The sequence below is a fragment of the Dermacentor andersoni genome, chromosome 7, assembly GCF_023375885.2.
Source record: "Dermacentor andersoni chromosome 7, qqDerAnde1_hic_scaffold, whole genome shotgun sequence".
Lineage (NCBI taxonomy): Eukaryota > Metazoa > Arthropoda > Arachnida > Ixodida > Ixodidae > Dermacentor > Dermacentor andersoni.
Window position 1 is genome coordinate 127,428,178 of NC_092820.1, and position 19,974 is coordinate 127,448,151.

The 19,974-nt window shown below is 47.2% G+C and overlaps 2 protein-coding genes across 2 annotated transcripts in view; one reads left to right on the forward strand and one right to left on the reverse strand.

The window, feature by feature from the left end:
- Positions 1–289: 289 nt before the first annotated feature.
- Positions 290–6,059, forward strand: LOC126533854 (isocitrate dehydrogenase [NADP] cytoplasmic-like). Its single transcript, XM_050181050.2, has 4 exons — positions 290–406; positions 1,152–1,456; positions 3,382–3,723; positions 5,267–6,059. Exons 1-4 carry the CDS (start codon positions 290–292, stop codon positions 5,751–5,753), a joined length of 1,251 nt encoding a protein of 416 aa, XP_050037007.1. The 3' UTR covers positions 5,754–6,059.
- Positions 6,060–9,496: 3,437 nt separating this feature from the next.
- Positions 9,497–19,974, reverse strand: part of PNPase (polyribonucleotide nucleotidyltransferase 1) — a 56,845-nt gene continuing 46,367 nt past the window's right edge. The window contains exons 21-23 of the mRNA XM_050181047.2: positions 15,680–15,735; positions 12,526–12,604; positions 9,497–9,864 (exon numbers count right to left, since the gene is read on the reverse strand). Coding sequence (XP_050037004.1) covers positions 9,718–9,864; positions 12,526–12,604; positions 15,680–15,735 — 282 coding nt within the window. The 3' untranslated portion in view covers positions 9,497–9,717. The remainder of the gene's footprint in view (positions 9,865–12,525; positions 12,605–15,679; positions 15,736–19,974) is intronic.

Here is a 19,974-nt window from a genome sequence, read left to right on the forward strand (position 1 = left end):
CTATATACAGAGCTGATTTAGCTGCCTCACCGAACTGTCCCTATTGAGGGGAACCTGGAACAATATATAATTTTCTCGTTGACTGTCAAGGATATTCCGAGTTGCGAAAAGAAAGGATGAAGAAAGAAAGGATGAAGAGGAGGAGTAACGCAACGCAGCACGCCCGCCTCGTTCCCCGCACGCGCAGCCGAGCTAGCCTATACCTCGAGCCCATCAGCTGCTTCTCGAAGCTGTCCCTGCCCTCCTGTACCGACCACCGAGGACTCGGCGCGCACGCTGTGGCGAGACCATGGATCGCATCAAATGCGGTCCCATCGTCGAGATTCTGGGCGACGACATGGCACGCGTCATCTGGGATCTGGTACGCGACAAGCTCATCGTGCCCTTCCTGGACGTCGATCTCAAGGTATACTGCACCGACCGGTCTGCAGAAACGTAGCGTTACCGTACACCTTCCATATGGAACGCGGCTTCTTTCCCGGTTTAATATTCGTCTTGCGTTGTTTCCTAAGCTTTTCTTAAGCGAATAGCTATACAACTGGTTCTTACGAAGTGTTCTTTCGGTCCTTTGTATGGATATATGTGATCGACGTCGCTCCCAGCTATTTCCAAAAGCTTCTAGTACTTCTCAAGAAGCGGTGTCATCAACGGAATGAGTGATGCTTCGAGAAAAAAAACTGGGAAAACTATTTTGAAAGAGTATAGGTGAGTAAGAGTCAGCTCGAAGGCGCAATTTCAGTTTTATGTCAGGGTTTCGTGATACGTCCAGCACTGACAGCCCAATGCAACCCCATTAACTATATTTCGATGTACTGTATACTACAGTTGTAACGGAACAGTAGCTAACGTTTTGCATTGTTTGCGCAGACGTAAAAAAAGAAAGAAAAAGATAATAAAGCCTTCGTTGATTCGCTGGCTATTTGACGTATGCAAATTACGAAGCATTTGGCAGGACTGTCAACTATCCTCTGAGCTTTCTTTGTTTTTCGCGTCCTATTCCATTGCCACGCTGCCCCCTTAGATACTGGCAGGCTATTGCGTGTAGGCCATATATAACGCCCATCGCTGAGAAAACTACCGCAGAAAAGCTGTCGGGTGAAATCGCGCCGAGTGAGCTCGCGACGTACCTGCGACACACTGTGCGTGCGCAGGTCTACGACCTGTCCATCGCCAACCGCAACGAGACGGACAACATGGTGACGCTACAGGCGCTGGACGCGCTGGGCCGCTACAACTGCGGCGTCAAGTGCGCCACCATCACGGCCGAGCGCGACGTGTTCGAGATGTACCACCTGAAGCGCATGTGGAAGTCGCCCAACTCGGTCATCCGCAACTCCCTAGGGGGCGCCCTGTTCCGCGAGCCCATCATCTGCGCCAACGTGCCGCCGCTGATCAAGCAGTGGCGCAAGCCGATCATCATTGCGCGGCACGCCTTCGGAGACGAGAACATTGGAAAGCAAGTATATACACCCGCGCCAGACGCGGCGCCATAGTGCGACGACTGGTCAAGTTTCGGGGGAATAGCGTGCTGTACTTGCACTATATATATATATATATATATATATATAATCACCGACTGTAGTCGGCGATAACCTATGCACTCAGTACGAGCTCCACCCAAAAACCACACTGGGTCTCTATCTCATTTTTCCATTCCCGTTTTCCCATTCGTTGCGCAGGGTAGCCGACTAGACGCTTTTAGTTCCGCCGTGGAGCGTTACCAGAAAACTCAGCCCAGCTGTGCGCGCCTCGCGTTGCCTAGCAACCATCTGCGAGAACACCGAGCCATGTAACCTCCTCGCACCCCACGCGCGTAGGGCGGAGTCGCGACGCCAAAGGCGAGTAAAAGCTTGGAACAGCCGGCGCGGCGACACGCCTCTCGCCTCCTCTACCCAGTGGCGTAGCAACAGGGGGGGGGGGGGGGGGCCGTGGGCCCCGGGTGCAAAGGGCCAGAAGGGGGGGTGGGGGGTGTCATATACGTCTGAACACACCCGTCTTTCCGCCGGCTACACCCGGGGGGGGGGGGGGGGGGGGGGTGACAGAAGACCTATGGGCCCCGGGTGCTAGACGACCTAGCTACGCCACGGCCTCTACTCCATGCGTACGTGCTGCTGTCATGGGAAGACCGAAGAAAATCCCGACACCCGAAGCAGTGGCTTACCAGGAAGAGCACCCTACTGCCAAGCGAGAATCGATGCGCCAACGCCGAGCTGAACCGGAACACCGCGCCGAAGCTGCGGCTGAGAGGGGGCGACGCCGAGTCGATGATCTCGAGTTTCATTCCAGGGAACGCGATAGTCGGCGCCTGAACGGTCGACGTCGCCGAGAAAGCGAACCCGGCCGGCGACTGCTCGAAAACTTCCAGCGTCAAGCTCGCCGAGACAACTTAGCAAAACATATAAATAACTCGCAAAACAAAGAAACAACATAGCCGAGCCTACCGACAACTTAGCAAAACCTAGCATAACCTCGCAAAGCCTACAAACAACTTAGGCAAGCCATGCAAAAGCTTCACTCCAGCAAAAATTTCTTAAACCTCCTTCAGCGTAACCACGGCGGCTGTATAAAAAGAAAAAAGAAACGTGGGGCCTGTCGCGTCAGGCGGGCTTCAATAGGCGCGAATGTGACAGCCGTAGTTGCATTCTCGGCCGCTTTGTTGGGCCGAACCATTGAGTTTCATACAGTAATTACTGCAAGAAACTGTATGGGCCGACCGGCGCTCGCTGTCGGGGATGGGACGCGTCGGCTTCCGCGGGCGACGGCGTTCCACGCGTGTAGTCCTGACGCATTTTCTATGCCGATCCCATAGAACAGACCCCGACTGGTGGCGCTGCGGCTGATGACAGCGTTCTCGATGCACGCGGCAGGCCGTACGTTATTTTTATTTTATCTTATATTCGGCGGCCGTGGCAAGAATCACTTTACTCGGTTGCGTGAGCCTCGTGATTCACCCTCACCTCTTGGCCGAGTTTGTGCAAATCGATAATTGCGGGAACCTGTTTTTGAGCATCGAAGTTCAGAGGCGCAACATTTTCTTGCGAATGACCATCGCCCCCTTGCCTGAAAGCAGCTGCAAAAGCCAGTGTATAACACTTCCGTTGGCACAAAACTATTCCGCACAATGTCCTCTGCGTCTTTCCACAGGCATTTTGTAGCGACTGGCCTGCATAAAAGATTCTGGGGTTTAACGTCCCGAAACTGCATAGTGGGTTATGCAAAACGCCGTAGTCAGGCACGTAGCCAAGATTGTTTTTCGGGGGCGAGGTGAGAGGGGGGGGGGGGGGGGGGGCAGGGAGGGCTTCGACAAAGCAGGTCACCGCTGTGGACGGACTGCATGACGAAAAACGACCTCTCTCAATTACCCCTCAAAAATCGTTTCAGGGACTTCGTGGTTCCGGGCCCGGGTTCCCTGGAGGTGTGCTTCACGCCCACCGTCGGCTCGCCGTACCACGTACACGTGTTCGACTTTCATGACACCCACGGCGTGGTCGCTGCCATGTGCAACACGGACAAGTCCATCACGGAGTTCGCCTACAGCTGCTTCCAGTACGCGCTCAGCCGCAACTTGCCGCTCTACCTGAGCACCAAGGAGACGATACTCAAGAAGTACGACGGCCGCTTCAAAGAGATCTTCGAGCGACTCTATCAGAAGAAGTACAAGCCCAGTTTCAGGGACACGGGCATCTTCTTCCAACACCGCCTCACGGACGACATGGTGGCAAGGTGCACGCGAATAGCTTCCATATTGCAGACGATAGCACCATATTGTCGTCGACATAGAAGACATCATTCTATATGCAGGCACGTGATCGCGTTTCAAGTCGGTTCTTATTACAAACTGGTATGTTAGGGACGTTAAATACTTTTTTTAAGGGGAACATTTAGCTCGAGGCCCAGCTCCGAATGCCACGTATACTATAAACACGTAAAACGTAGACATGATTTTATGAGACAACCGCTATACCGATTTGAGCAATGTTCTGGGTGCTAAATTTCTGGAGACCTCAGAACACAAAATTTCAATGCAAGGCCCAGGATTTTTTTCTTTTTTTGCAAAACACTCCGGAAATTCGAAGTTAAAAAGAAATACAAGCACGATGTCGACAAGCCTGTAACTCTGCGCCAGAAACAGGTATCGCATCTGTCAGATAATGCATCTGTTAGATAATCTACAGCGGAGAAATGTGCTGCATGAACATACAATTTAATTCAACATGTTGTAAATTCGCTTACAAAGATTTTGTAAAAGTCCCATTGACCAGCTAGTGGCATAGTTCAGAGGGGGCAGGTAATGCATCAATTTTGTCCGCTTTAGGGCACTATTAGGTATAGTTAACAAAGATCTGACATCTCATTTTATTGCTCAGTCAGAGTTGTAAACTTGATTGTTTCGTTCTTTCAAAATTTAAAATTCTCGAAAATTTTTTTAAAACTTACCGCTAGAACAAATATCCGGATTCTTACAGTACCAGATTCTCATTTTTTTTTTCTTTTAAATACAACAAACCACATCAAACTTGGTGCAATGGTTGCCGAGAAAAGCGATTCGTCCGTTTCCGTGTATCTATACAAAAGCATCCGAGGTAAAGCTTCCTCCTAATACCGCAGTTAGATGAGGAAAACAGCATCTCTATGTGCGTGGAAAAGCAATTTTCCTTAATGGGACACTAAAGGAAAAATACTAACCCGATTTATATCGATAAGTTGTTTGTGTAGAAGTCTATCATCGTTTTGTGTCTGACAATTACCACTATTGTATCTATGCGCTTTCGATGCTGTCCCTCAAATTTCAACTGCTTGCGCTATATGAAACGGTCGAGTTGAAGTAATCACCGCCTGACCTCCCTCTCCATGCCGCGCGTTCCGCGAGCCAGCCAGTGCTGATGTCACACGAGAGACACCATAGTCCGCAACAGTTGGCACCACTCCTCTTTTCCGTTTTCATCATTTCCCCTCTTAACAAAAGCTCCGTTCCCGCTAAATATGACGAATTCGTCATTCATCATCATCATCATCAGCCTGGTTACGCCCACTGCAGGGCAAAGGCCTCTCCCATACTTCTCCAGCAACCCCGGTCATGTACTAATTGCGGCCATGTTGTCCCTGCAAACTTCTTAATCTCATCCGCCCACCTTACTTTCTGCCGCCCTCTGCTACGCTTTCCTTCCCTTGGAATCCATTCCGTAACTCTTAATGACCGTCATTACAGAAGTATATCTAGCCGGACTATATATATAGACGATATTTGATCTTCCGTGCCGCGCAGGTCCCTGCGAATGGAAGGCGGCTTCGTCTGGGCGTGCAAGAACTACGACGGCGACATCCAGTCGGACTTCGTGGCCCAGGGCTTCGGCTCGCTCGGCCTCATGACGAGCGTGCTCATCTGCCCCGACGGCAAGACGCTCGTCGCCGACGTCGCGCACGGCACCGTCACCAAGCACTTCCGGCGCCACAAGGCCGGCCTCGAGACGTCGACCAACTCGATGGCCACCATCTACACGTGGGCCAAGGGCATCCGCCACCGCGGCAAGCTCGACGGCAGCCCCAAGCTCGAGGCCTTCGCCAGGACCCTGGAGTCGGCCACCCTGGAATTGGTCGAGTCCGGCTACATGACCAAGGACCTGGCCCTGTGCGTCAAGGGCTTCGGCAACGTCCAGCGGCAGGACTACCTGAACACGTTCGAGTTCATCGACAAGGTGGCCGAGCAGATGACCGCCAAGTACCAGCGGGTCTTCGCCGAGGAGGACGTCTGAAGGACGCGCGCGACGCTGAAGTGCTACACGCTAGCTGCACTTTCCCGTTTGCGTCCCGATCTCACGTGCGAGTTCAGCGAGAGTTTATTTCGCGAATAGCGTCGTTATTTCTCGTGTTTTTACTTTTTTGAATGCTTCATTTTACGTGCAGTAAACGAGAAGCACGCTGAAAAATAATTAAACGTTCAATTAATACCTGCCGGTTTATTGACTAAATAAATCTGCGGACCTATTGCCGAGATTGTGGGTGACCAGCACCGGCAATGAGAACCGCGATACCTCCAAGCTTGCAAGAACAGGCACAAAATTTACAGGGAAGCAATGCGTATAGTTTTTCAGTAACTCGAGTAACACGTTCGGCTGCGATTGAACGCCCACTTGAAAAGAAAGAAAGGAAACGTAAATAGAGGTCCTAAGAATTCGAGATGCATTGCGATAAGTTTAGCTGAAGTCACGTGTCTGAGTGAGTGAGTGAGTGAGTGAGTGAGTGAGTGAGTGAGTGAGTGAGTGAGTGAGTGAGTGAGTGAGTGAGTGAGTGAGTGAGTGAACATTTACTGGGTCCAGCAAAGCGCGATAAAACGCGCACATGGCTAATGCCACGACAGGACCGACATGTCTAGCCTGCCAGCCCGATTGCGGGCGCGCTGGACTGCCAGGATGTGGTCTTCAAGGACGTGTCTTCGCAGAAGTGCGTCCTACTCTTCTGTGGTGAACATCGGGCCCAACGACCCGCACTCCCACAGCATGTAAGACAAAGTAGCAGCCTCACCACAGGCCACGCAAGAATAATTCGGGTAAATCTCAGGATACTTGCTGTTAAGCTAGGGACGCCGGATTTGGGTAGGAGTTTGCAAGAGGCTGAGCATGATTGCCTGCGGCCTGCTTAGCTTGGAATGAGGCGGCGGGAAAACCCTTCTAAGTAAAAGAATTTAGTAATTTCACTGTGCATGATAGGAGCGTCTCTTTGTCCGGGGAGGGAGTTCTAGAGGGCTGTTCCAGAGGGCTTAACCGGAAGTCTTATGGGAAGCCTGTTTGTAAGCGTGAAAAGGGTCTATACGTCACGGGCCCAGCTTTCATTTTTTTTTCCCGCTTGCGGCGCATTTCCGCTGATGGTGTTGCGCGCAAGCTGTTGTGCTTGTCTCGTTTCGCGCAGCGCACGATTTTGCGCGCTGTGCGGGAGAACATCTGACTAGCGGTATAAGTCAGTGCTACACGAACACTGCAGCGCATCACAGAGCATGATCAGCGCTGCAACACGGTAGAAAATGACATAGTTTCGTTGTCTGCACGTGCGACTGAACTGCGTGAGAGCAAACAGACGAAACGGAAGTAAATCTCTCTTGCTGCGGTGCGAAGTAAAACAAAAACATGCAGACATATGTTGCCTGGAATAATTCTCATTCACGTGTCGCTATGAGCGACGCAACTCAGCACATACATACACGTAGGCGCACTTCCACATGTACGGGAGCACGGCGCCGGCAAGAAGGGCAAATGGCGTTTGGCTTGAAATTTCAGCTCTTTCCGCGGCGCGTAGCGATTCCGCATAGCAGACACGATCGTTAGCACCCACTGTATGCATGGCGCTTGTCAGCTCGATATGGACAGACCTGGTGAGGGGCCCTTTAAGGATTGTGATGCGAAGCGTTGAATCATGGCTTCTTTTGAACACTTGCAAGCTGAACATTCTTGCTTCTGTTCTTCCGTTAGAGTAGTATTGTCTATCCTTGTCTGGTTTGGTGCATGACATAGAAGCGACACTCACCTCTTTTGACCGGGGCATGTTTGCAGCCCTCACGAGAGCAGGAGCCATTGTGAAGAATGACGAGGGCTGGTTGGCGTCCAATCACTGCACCAGCGAGCAGACACCTCTGCACCATGGATGGACGTGCCAGTGGCACAGGAATTGCTAGCGGGTGAACGGGGCGAAGCTTCGGACTTTGTTGTGGGTATGTGGCTTTCGTGCCCATAGGACCCAGGATTCCCCAATTATTGTATGGTCACGTCACTCAGCTCAAATGAACCTTTACTATACATAGTTATTAAACATTTAAGCATTTCTTTAGATCACTTTATTTACGTTTTAAGCCCCTGTGCAAGGAGCAAGTGGTAGATGCTTTGCTGCATGCACTTCCGCTTACGTGCAACCAAGTCCACCTGTATTTCTGCCAGTTTTGAGTTCCGCTGCACGCCGATGAAGGACTGCAAAGGCTCAAGTCAGATCCGCATGTGGAAGGCTCCGGAGCACAAGGCAAATCATCATCCGAGTCAGAGTCGCTGTTTGACGGTGGGAGAACCTGTTCAAATATTTCGTCATTGTTCAGTTCAGCACACGACGAAACTACGCTGTTTGACGGTGGGAGAACCTGTTCAAATATTTCGTCATTGTTCAGTTCAGCACACGACGAAACTACGCTGTCAACGCCTGCAAAGTCTTCAAATCTAACGGAGGCAGGAATCGGCACACTGCAGCCTAGCAGGTTATCAATGATGTCTGCACTTGAGCTCGTTGTGGTAGGCGGAAGTTCAGCCTCTTCAGCTGCAGAGTCGGGCTCATTCGAACTGCGATTCAAGACTGATTTGGAGTCGGACTGCGAGGGCACCGTTGGTGCCATTTGACATGCCCTATCTACAATTCCACGAGAAAGATTTCTTGGAGTCAGCAGAGCGCTGTCTGGAATGCAAACTAAACAAGCACAGCATGGCAGAACGGTGTTCGCAAGGCAAACTAAACATATAGAATGGCGATAGCAGGACATACACGGGGGTGCTGGAAAAGGATGCGATGATAGCGATGTTGATGCGACCTCACAATTCAGGCAAAGCCTCCAAGATTGACACTTGCAATTAAATTTCAGAGGTGCAGAGCGGCAACTAAGGGCAAGGCCTGAGACATTACCATCTAGCGCGTAATCTCTGAGGCGTCTTGACGTCTGATCGAGGTTGCCAGAGGAGATAATGGCTGCAGTGTGAGTGTATGCTACAGCCACAGACTGAGTCCAGATAATCGAATTGTACAGCTGGTGGCTGTCCGAAATATCGGTCGTTTTTACACATTAAGTTCATGGGGCCATTGGAAGTGCAGCTTAGCTGTCCAAAATACCGAGCATGTCTGGATTATTGGTGTCTGATTTATCAGTTGGCGACTGTACAGCCAGAATCGAATTGAATATAGAAAATTTTTCACACAGTTTTCTAATAATGAACAGCCGTTTTCACATGAAACAATGTTCACATCCTAATGTTCATAAAATCGGCAAGTTTCTGTCATTACATTGCACGTCATGAAGCATTCAAGCACAAATGAAGCATGGGGAATAAATAAACAGTTTGTTTACACACACAAGACTCCTCAAAGAGAGTGAATGATTGCTGTAGGGCCAGCAAAGTCTGGCTCCTTAGGTGATGCAGCCTGCTCCACTACATAAGGTCTCATGTTTTATGCTTATAGTGCTATGCCTGCAGGAATAAGATATATTTTACTTTGCTCAAATTTTATATTTTCTCAGTTGACACTCTGTGATATTGAAAAACTATTTGAAAAGTACTCGAACTTGCAAATAATTACTATTTGAAGGGCACTGTTTGATTCATTATTTGAAAGTTTTGAATATTCACACACACCTATAATAAGTAAACCAGAAAATAAGCTGTCATTTTCCAACATTTTTGGTCACCTTGCAGTTACCTGACAGTTTAGAATGTCCCATTTCTTTGACAATAAATACAAGCCCTACAGAAAATTATGCGCATCAATTTTTATTTCCTATACAGTTTTTTTTTCTTTTGTTATGACAGTGACTTATATACATCTATATATCAGAGGCTCTCACTTAGGATGCTGTGGAGACAATTTACACAGGTGCGGGCAGCGTACGCTGCTGCTGCTGCACAGAGAGATGAGCACAGCTGGCCACGAAGGAAGTGCAGGCGATGTACACTAGCTTCTGGCAACCACGCAACCTCAGGACAGATTTCTTATGACGCTCGATGGAGGAGTTTGCAGAACCTTGCGTGACAGCCGCATCTTGCCGCTCACAGGATCACGACCAAAGTACTTGACAGTGATCTCTTGGCCCTCTTCCAGACCTAGGACACTGGGATGGCTAACCTGGGGCGCATTATGGAAGGATAAGAAATACAGATATATAAGTGATAGAGTGAGATAAGAAGGATAAGTGAGATACTGTTCATGATGGTTTAGCAGTGGAGCAAGGAAAGGATGAGTAAGAAAAAGAAACCAGATGGTTTGACTCTCAACTGTTTATTGGTGTGCTGCCAGCTTCAAACAGTGGAGAGTCAGGAGACTTTCCTGTGCTTTGCTTAGATGTTTAGAATGTTATGCTGTTACACGAGTGCAAGTAATAAACTAAGGATACAACATATAAACACAAGCTTTTGGTAAGTTGGTGATACTTAATGATGCAACAGCAGTGCTTATTATGCCACAGAAGCGACAGGGACGAATAGATCTGTTTGTTGCATGCTGCATCTGTCCCTCTCACTTCTGTCACATCTTCAAGCAGAAATCTTGAGCTGTCAGCTTACAGGTTACAGCAGTAATCCTAACATATATTTTGCTCTTGGAAGAAGCATTTCAAGGCGCCGATGGCAATTTGTAAACATTTATGGCACCCCCAAAATACCCCAGCACTTCCTCCAGTATGCTTCTCCCAACAAGCACTTTACTTCTACAAGTTTCGTTTTGATATGCACAGCAGTTTGCAAATACAAAATTCCTTAGTCCCCCAGCAAGCATCAAGAAGCTTAATTAGCACCAACTTCATAATTTTCTGCAGTGCCCCAATGGCACATGCAAATTTAACATCTATCCCAGCGTGTGCCTACCATCCTACCTATTCCTGCAAAGCTTAATCTTTAGATGCCTGATATAGTTCTGAAACAGTGAAATGCCAAACACCACATCAAGCTCAAAAGTACATTAACCTAACTTTGATAATTTCCTACAAATCACTTAACCCACATTTACCAATTCAACAGTCAACGGATTTTTGTTGTCACTTGGAGTGAACATTCTCAGCTCCATATGTCATAATAACAGCTCCATTGCAAAAACAACAAAACTTTTCACAAATTTAGGTAATTTAACATTTGGGAACTGCTCAGTGGGTAACACATCTTAAATGGCTAGTTGGTTCATCATTACAGCATGGAATTACTACACGAATGCAAATTAGGGCCATTACACAAGAAGACACATAGAAAAAAAATTTTAATTTTGCAGTTTTATGTACTGACATCACGATACAACGATAAGGCACGCCATTGAGGGGGACTTTGAATTAATTTCGACCACCTGGGGTTCTTTAACGCGTTCAGTATCAATGGCATATCAGTAAATTTCCACATTTATTTCCTGCCATGCCACTGATGTACCTGTGCTTTCCTGCACTCATTTGTGCAGGAAAGCACAAATGAAAGGAAAGCACATTTGTGCATGTGTGCATTTGTGCTTTCCTTGCACTCATTTGTAAGCATGGCCATTTGCGTCCCCCAAATTTGAGTGCGCAAAATGTAGAACTATCATATTTTAACAAGTTTAAGCAAGAAAATAAAAGTGCACCCAAGTATACCATGTCCCTTACTTAAGAAAAATACAACACGGACCTTACGTTCATGGTCAGAAAAAAGAGAGATGTGCCAAATTTACCTTCACAGAAGAAACAAATTTATAAATGCGATTTAATAATGAAAGCAGTGCGTGTCGTCATTACCACTTGTGCTTCATTGGCCACAGATACCAAGCCCACAGGGGTGGTATTCTCTAGCAATCACATTTAGGTACTACAATTCCTTTCACGAGACTTTGCATGACTCTGCACCAGAAACGCTGGTGGCCATGTACGCTGATGCATCCGGCGCCGAGTCCCGTGAAATCTCACAAAAGTGATAACATCTCCAAAAGTGACTGGCGGGGAGTACTGCTCCAGGTCACAGTCGAGCACTAAAGTGACCCACAGAACCTTCCACGAAAACATGCTCCGTCACCAGGTTATGATAGCAATGACACTGCATTTCTGATGGTAGGCGGATGCTAAGCCAGGGTCGGCAGGCTTCGGCCAATGCCAGGATTGCAGTTTCCATTTCGCATTCAACTGTAATGTGCAGGCAATTTTCGGATCCATTTTCTCGGAACAAAGGTGTGTTTCAGGTTTGGATGAATAGGGCAAGTAGTACATGAGCGTTTCCACATTTCAGCCTCATCAAACTGCGACTGCTGTGGATGGGATCCCAGCTGCAATCTGATGCTCAGCAATGTAACGCCACAGAACCACCGCAGCGGGTGTTTGTTATGTTTTCTCGGCTCCTACACTCTGAAATGTCAGTCCCATATCGTTCCCATAAGGTCATGCGTATGAGCCTCCCGTTTGTTACACCTGCCCTCCTGGTTTTTATAACAAAAGAACAGCAACCGCACACCATCGAGGTGGCCTTATCTATCGGTGACGCACCTACACTGGCAGCTGCATGTTGTCGCTGAAAACAGTTAGTTTACAGAATTTAATTATTCTATTTCAATGTTATTAACTTAGCGAGTTATCAATAGTTTGCTGGTTCCTATTCTATTTGAAATAATGCTTCGTGCAGGAGTAGCTTTTGCATCAACCGCAGTGCTGGCACAAGAATTATGGGCAGCTATGTTTTTCGGATGACACATCTTTTTTTTTTCTGCAGTACGCTACAAAGTGCATCAATGAGGTTCTGCTACACGTGCACAACAGCGTTTGCATATGAGGATGGGGGCACTGACCTTTCTCTGGTCGAGCTGAGAGTTGTGGAGAAGCGTCGGCGTCATCGTCGGGTACAGCGTCACCATCACGCCCGACTCCCTGCAAGCAAGCAAGGATGAGCAGCTTTCAACCATTCGCTGATCTACACGACTTTGGGAGATCGTGCTGCAACTAGGCATATGCTCGCTCATGTATCTCACAACTTCTCCTTCCCATAGTAAGAATGAGAGCAGTATGTTAACCCTTTACGGTGAAGAGGATTTAAACAATTTGCTACAGTCAAGAGTTCCAGTCAGGGGCCATATTGCACATATTCAACACCACAAAGAAAAAAGCGCTCGGGCAAACAAATGCAGGGTAAGCGATATATATCGAAAACATGTTTTTTTGTTTTCTCAGCCACTCAACAGCACGGGAGCACTGTGTGATAGCGCTTGAATCACTGTCCTGGCTGAAATGCCAGGATTTCCACTACAGGTCTGGCGAGTCCTCGTCGTCACTTTCTTCTAAAGCGCTCGCATCTCAAGACGTTTGCTGACCATCTGAAGGTGCAGTATCTTCATCTTCAGTACTAAAATAATCTTCTGACACACCAAACTCTCACAAGTTTCGTCCATAAAGCTCATTTCAGAAAATGTCGCCATCTAGTCAATGCTTCGTGCCAAAAATCCCGCACGAAAAATGCCTCCAAGTGCCGTTGAAAAAGTGCTACACTAATGTGGAGACGTTGCAGAATTATCTTCTAAGTTTTATAAAGCTCACACTACCAACCCAAGCAATTCGCAAACGCGAGCATACATGCCTGTTGGGCGCTTCCTGACATCTGACCGGAACTGATATTTTTTCGTTACAAGAAGGGCTCAACACATGACTGCAAATGGCCAAGAGCTGCTTGAAGCTCATCATTGATTAATACCAAAAAAGTGAGCACATAATTTTTTATACATTAGGCTGTTTCAGAGTGAAAAACTGCCAGAGAGGCCTCCTGTTTTGTATGGAACAAAAAGATGTACTGAGCATACATGCCTGTACGAAAGTTTTTAAAAATATGAGTACGTAGTCGAAAGAGCAGAAATTCAGGCTAGTTGGGTATTTATGATTAGAGACCGGATTATAGGCAAAATGCCTATTTGTTCCCCCACACCAGTGCCTCACCTGTTTGCTATACAAGCCCGAATTATGCGTTAAGAAGTGGTTTAGAACTCACCTGTTTGGTACATGAGCCCAAAGCATGTGTTAAGAAGTGGTTTAGCACTGAGTTTATCATGCCTATAGACGCCTATTTCTCAATTCTTCATTGCTCAAAGAATTTCATGCGTTACTGTTCTTACAAATTTTACAGAGGTCTGTAAATATACAGTACTGAACATTTGAACATTTCTTTTCTTGCCGAAACATTTTTCGACACTTCAAACAATTAGGCATGAACTTTAACTTCTCCCAAAGAGCATTTTACATATTGCTTTTTTTATGCTTTCTCCACTTGATGCGCCATTGTGATGAGAAAAGTTTGGATAATAAATATACCATACCTGTTCATCTTGTTATAACAAACGCATTAAGCATTTTGGTTTCAGTACGTGGATTCACACAAAGCAGCATCTCATGCGCCCAGCAAAGCCCCGTGAAAATGCGGCTTGCACAATATGGTTGCTGCCCTTACGACTCCACCATTTACCTTACTGTCAAAATTGGCTATGCACGCACATCCAATACACAAAGCAGGTTGTCATTTGCAAACAATCTGTAGTGCCTACGTAGGCTCATATTGTGCCTGAAATGGGGCATTAAGCGCCTATTTTAGGCACCTAAACCCTAAGTTTTCAATGCCTATAAATTGGGCTTCCATTCATGATGACCTACTAAGAGCATGTAAAACGAAGAAAAAAGATACGAGAGACACATGTGGCATGTCCTTTCTAGATTCATTCTTTCCTTTAGGCACTGTTATTAGATAAGCACATGGTCACAACAGGAAAAATGCAAAGTGCGGAAATTACAAGCACTACAAAGCTTGTGATGTTACAGTTAAAACAACAAGCAGCAGCCCAACACTAGAGCCTAAAGAACAAATGCCTGTACATATTTCAAACACCAAGAACACCAAATTTCACGGAGGGTATTGTCGTCGTTGCCAATGTATGCCACAATCTTGCTACAATTACACTGTTAAATGGTTTTTTTTTTTTTTTTCGTAAAATGCCTTAGTTGAAGGGCACATTCATCTACTAACAGAAAGTAAATGGCCACAAAGAAATGAAACCCAACATAATGACTATGAAACAATACTCTGTGTCTTTGCACAATGCCTTGTTTGCACAGTTCCAACCTGAAAGTACATTTCTAAATATTAATAAGCTCTCAGAGTAGCTTGCTGAGTATTTTACAAGTGGCATTTACTGGAGAAGCTCATATATTGTGATAAGATAGGAGAATTCACAATTATAATAGTATTATATAAAGCCCTGGCAATACAATTTATGTATGTATGTATGTATGTATGTATGTATGTATGTATGTATGTATGTATGTATGTACGTACGTACGTATGCATGTACTTATTTATTTATTTATTTATTAGCTAACCGACTGATTGACTGACAACCAATCGCAATGTGAGAAGAAATACAGAATTTATTTTTGAGCCACAATTACTTGTGATGCACAGAATTAAATATGACCTGTTGATATGAAACGAGTTGCTCTCTCACTGAACATTTAGTTTCAGTGGACAATTTTCAGCAAGGCATGTGCGTTGAGCCTAACAAATTCAAGATAGAGATTCTTTGTCCATATACACAGAGCTGCTCCTGTGAGAATATACCTTTCCACCTGATCAAGCAAGCAGTTATTCAGGTTTGTCAGTAACTAATTGCTAATAAGAATTAATTTGAGAATGTATTCTGTCACTTGAATATTGTTGGGTCTGACAAGGATATCCTAGCCAAAACACTTGCAAGCGAAAGGTTTTCTAAATATGCACTTCAAAGAACTGCACACAAAATGTCACCACAAATAAATATGAATAGTTTTTCTCCAGCTTCTCCAGTCACTTCATTTTTATAGGCACGGAATCTGGCAGACTTCAGACAAGTTTAAGGTGTGAAAATTCCGATTAAAACTTCTATACCAGCAGTCACTCGCAATCAGTCCGTCAATGCCATAACCGCTCACCTGATCTCAACTATCTTGGCTGTGTACACCGCTCCAAACTCAAGAGTTGGCTCGCGCTGATAAAGACGGAAACAAAAATAGTGTTACAGACTGCAAAAAAAGCAGAAACGCCAAGAAAGCACAGAAATATGCAGTAGTACCCACTGAATTTACCCAATTTCAGGATTAAAAAAGAAAAGTATGATTCGTTGCCCATATTGTCTACCAATTCCTAATAATGTCAATGTAAAAATCAAATACAGTCAAACCTTCTTACAGTGAAGTTATGTCCAACATGAGGATACCTTCAAATGATACGATATTTCTTATAAGTATGCATTTATTACATGCTTGTATCATCAAGAAAAATTTTAGATTTCTTCGGTTTAATATATACAAAAAGTTGTCATATCTAGAGGGGTGCGAATACCGAATAACAGGTTTCGAATCGAATACAGAATCGAATCAAGAAAAAGAAAGCCGTATATTGAATCGAATATCACCAAATGTTTGACAAAATTTAATGCTTAAATTACAAATTCCCGGCAAGAAAATATGGTGCTGAACATGTGTGAGAATCTCCTAGCATTGCATAACAAGAATGTTCCAAGCTATCAGTAACTTGAGTACACAGAAATCAAGACACGTATACAGTGCAGTCTACTACTATTATTAAAGGAAACTCCAAATTAGTATGCCAGCACTGATTACCGCTCATTTCCAGTATGTGAAAGTCTGGAGAATATCTACAGAATGTCTGTTGAATACAATCAAGTGCTTTTTTTTCTTCTAAGGCTAATGAATTGGTGATGCTATAGTGTACTGAACACCAATGATGATCTGAGTTTAATCTCTTATTGCATAGAAAGTTTCCATTTCCAGCTTTTTTTCCAAAATACAGAAGGGCTATCCAAACTTTACAACAGCACATGGGTTATCGTTAAGCCAATCTGTGTGACAGACAAAAGGACTGCGCATCACGTGACTCGATCACTGCTTTGCACGTAGTTGGCGCTGATGGTAAAACAGGCCCCACCTGTGCTGTTTCATTGTCAGGATTGGTGTGCCTGACAAAGATCCTGAAATCTGGAGGGGTACGGCAAGCTCCCGCGATGCTGCTGCTCACCCCACCCCACCTTCTCGTTTTCCCGTAATCCGTGCAAATGTACCGTATAGTGCGGAATATAGGTGGAGGTTTTTTCCAAAAAATATTACTAAAAGGTCACCCCTCGACTTATATACCGGCCCTTGGCACAACATGAATAGTCGTCTGGCAACACGTAGGAGCGCAGACCTTTCGGCATCCGCATTGTTATCGCCTCCTTGGTGACCGATGCGGCCCAACCTGGCCCAACGTTAATGCGGCACGCGGCCTACGCAGTTGGACCGACACCATCTTTTTCTTTTTGTGCAGCGATCGTTCCGGGCGTTCCTAATTTCCCGACAACCCGCAAAATGAGTACGAGTACTCGACGTCAGTTCACCGCGGCGTTTAAAAAGAAAGTCATCAAATATGCTGAAATGCATGGGAACATGTCTGCCCAGCGGCAATTTGGCATCTCGGAAAAAAGCGTCCTGCACTGGCGAACGCAGAAAGTCAAGCTGTCTGCCTGCAACGCGCGGAAGACGTCCTTTCGCGGGCGCCGCGCGGTGCACCCGGAGCTCGAAGAGAAGGTGACGGATTTCGTCCGCAAGCACCATGCCAGATCTTTGCCAGTGACAGCGGAACTCATCCGCATCAAAGCTATTGAGATCGCCCGAGAGTCCGGACTGCCCAAGGAACAATTCAAGGGCTCCATTTATTGGGTTCGTCGCTTCATGCGACGCAAGGAATTCGCACTTCGACGGCACACATAAATCTGCCAGAAGCTGCCAGAGGCATACGAGGACAAGCTGGTCGAATTCCAGCGCTATGTTATCCGTCTCCGGCAGCAGCATGGCTACATGTTGGGACAGATCGGCAACACGGATGAAACGCCGGTGTGGTTCGACATGCCGTCGCCCACCACAGTGTGCGAACGCGGCGCAAAAGAAATCAAGCTTCTTTCTATGGGGAACGAGCATTCACGCTTTACGGTGATGCTCGCGTGTACTGCAGACGGCAAAAAGCTGCCTCCATACATAATCTTCAAGAGGAAGACGCTGCCGAAAGAGGCTTTCCCGCAGGATGTCGTTCGCATGAATGAAAAGGGCTATATGGACGAGGGCCTCATGCTCAATTGGATTAAGACCGTCTGGAATCGACGACCCGGCGCACTCCTGCGGTGTCCGAGCATGCTCGTTTTGGATGCCTTTAGCGGGCACTTGACCGCAGGTGTGAATCAGGCACTCCGCGACGGGAGCACGGAAGTCGCCGTCATTCCGGGAGGCATGACCTCAACACTTCAGCCACTGGACGTTGTGCTCAACAAGCCCTTTAAAGACCGTGTCCATGAACAATATAATCAGTGGATGGCCCGCGACAACCCGACGACCCCAACCGGCCAGCTGCGCAGGCCGCCTCTCGCTGCTGTGGCTACATGGGTGTCGCAGGCTTGGCACTCGCTGCCCGACAATATGGTGGTGCGGGCATTCAAGAAGCGTTGCATTAGCAACTCCTTGGACGGCACCAAGGATGACATGTTGTGGGACGCAGCCAGCGAAAAGCAGTCGTCTTCGGACGAGAGTTCAGACAGCTCAGACGAATGAGCAGGTGACGAGTCTGGCGGCACCACTAAATACCTTATAATTTTTATGTTGACTTCTTTGCTTCAATGTAAGGGGATCGACCTATATTCTGCCTCGACCTATATTCCACATTATATGGTACACAGCCGGGACGTGACACTTTCACGCCTGCCGTGTAAATCCAAAGCTAGCCTTGTGACAGATGGCTTGAAGCTACAAAAAGAGACCGATGTGCATCTACGCGCGGCACCGGGGACAAGAGGCCGCCATACAGTGTGTCGCAAAAATGGTGGCCGCAAGCAACTTTGTCGCCATCACGTGCACTCACTTCCCTCTGCAAGGCAGTTCGTCGGCTTTCTGAGTATCGTGCGGCTTCTGCAAATAGATTTGTGTCAATCTAGCACTAACCCACAACTTTAGCCACCGGCACCCAGTAAAGCACCGCTGATTAGGTCTAACTGCCTAGGCAGTGTGGCCGTGATGAAAACTCACCGCTGGCCGAAGTGGCCATTGTGGCATGCTTGCTGCTAACATATTTATACGGGTGTCTCATCAGTGATCGGTCCCAAGAACACACGTGCGGGTTAGATTGACGGTTGTCAAAGTGACATGAAGTCACTTTTGATGGCTATTCGGCCCGATCTTCGCACATGCTTTCACACTTCCCAACATATGCACTGCTTTTGTTGCCGCTTCCTCCGTCCGCGTGTCACTTTGACGTTTCAACCGGTCCGGTCGACCTCAACAAACTTTATCGTGCCGACAGAGGCGGTCCCGGCTGACACGGCGCTGTTCTGTAAATTGCAGAGTTCGGGCGCGGCAAGTATAATAACCTGCGTCGGGCTAAGGTCGGGAAGCGCACGCAGTAGGGCAGCAGCAATCGTCACCGAGACAAAGTCCGCGCCCCGGTCAGCCAGAGTAGCATGCCCGGGGTGCGCTCATTTACGCAGCATTGAGCCCGAGGAGCTTCGTGGTGCACGCGACATGTGGCGCTGCATCGGTCCCCAGAGCTAATATTCGAAAAATCTAATTACCGTACTTACTCGAATCTAGGCCGACTCCGATTCTAAGCCGACCCCCCCCCAAAGTCCGAAGCCAGAAAAAAAAAAATTACTTCGAATGTAGGCCGAATGAAAAAAACTCCGTTTCGTCAACAGAAAACCCAGCATCTTTATTGCGTAAGCGCACACTTTGCAGGCATTAAATGGCTTATTAATGGCGACGTCAAGCGGTTGGAGTTGGCTAGTCATGCCACCAGGGATCATGGCGATGTCTGTCCCAGCACGAGAAAGCGTAGTCTTCACGCTGTCAGCCAGGTGGCCGTGGTAGGAATCGAGGACTAGAAGTGACTGCTTCCACAACGCGGCCCCTAGACGGCGTTCCGAAACCGTTTTCACCCAGTCCTCCATCAAACCGCTGGACATCCAACCTTTGTTGTGAACGCGCACAACATTTCTCTGAAACTTTTTGCTCGCTGGTAGAGTCTTGCGCTTGAATATTACGTATGGGGGGAGTTTTCGTTCATCGGCAGTGCAACACAACATTACTGTCATTCGCTGCTTTTCGTAGCCCGCCGTCCTAAGTTTGACTTCCTTCACACCCTTTCTGTTCACGGTGTGTGCCATTGGCATGTCGAAGAACACCGGGGT

What these genes read in the sequence shown, in the direction of transcription:
- LOC126533854 (XM_050181050.2), top strand. Translation starts at nt 290, where the DNA reads ATGGATCGCATCAAATGCGGTCCCATCGTCGAGATTCTGGGCGACGAC. An exon ending in GGAGACGAGAACATTGGAAA is followed by an intron (nt 1,457 to 3,381) that starts GCAAGTATATAC and finishes AAATCGTTTCAG; the next exon opens with GGACTTCGTGGTTCCGGGCC. An exon ending in ACGGACGACATGGTGGCAAG is followed by an intron (nt 3,724 to 5,266) that starts GTGCACGCGAAT and finishes CGTGCCGCGCAG; the next exon opens with GTCCCTGCGAATGGAAGGCG.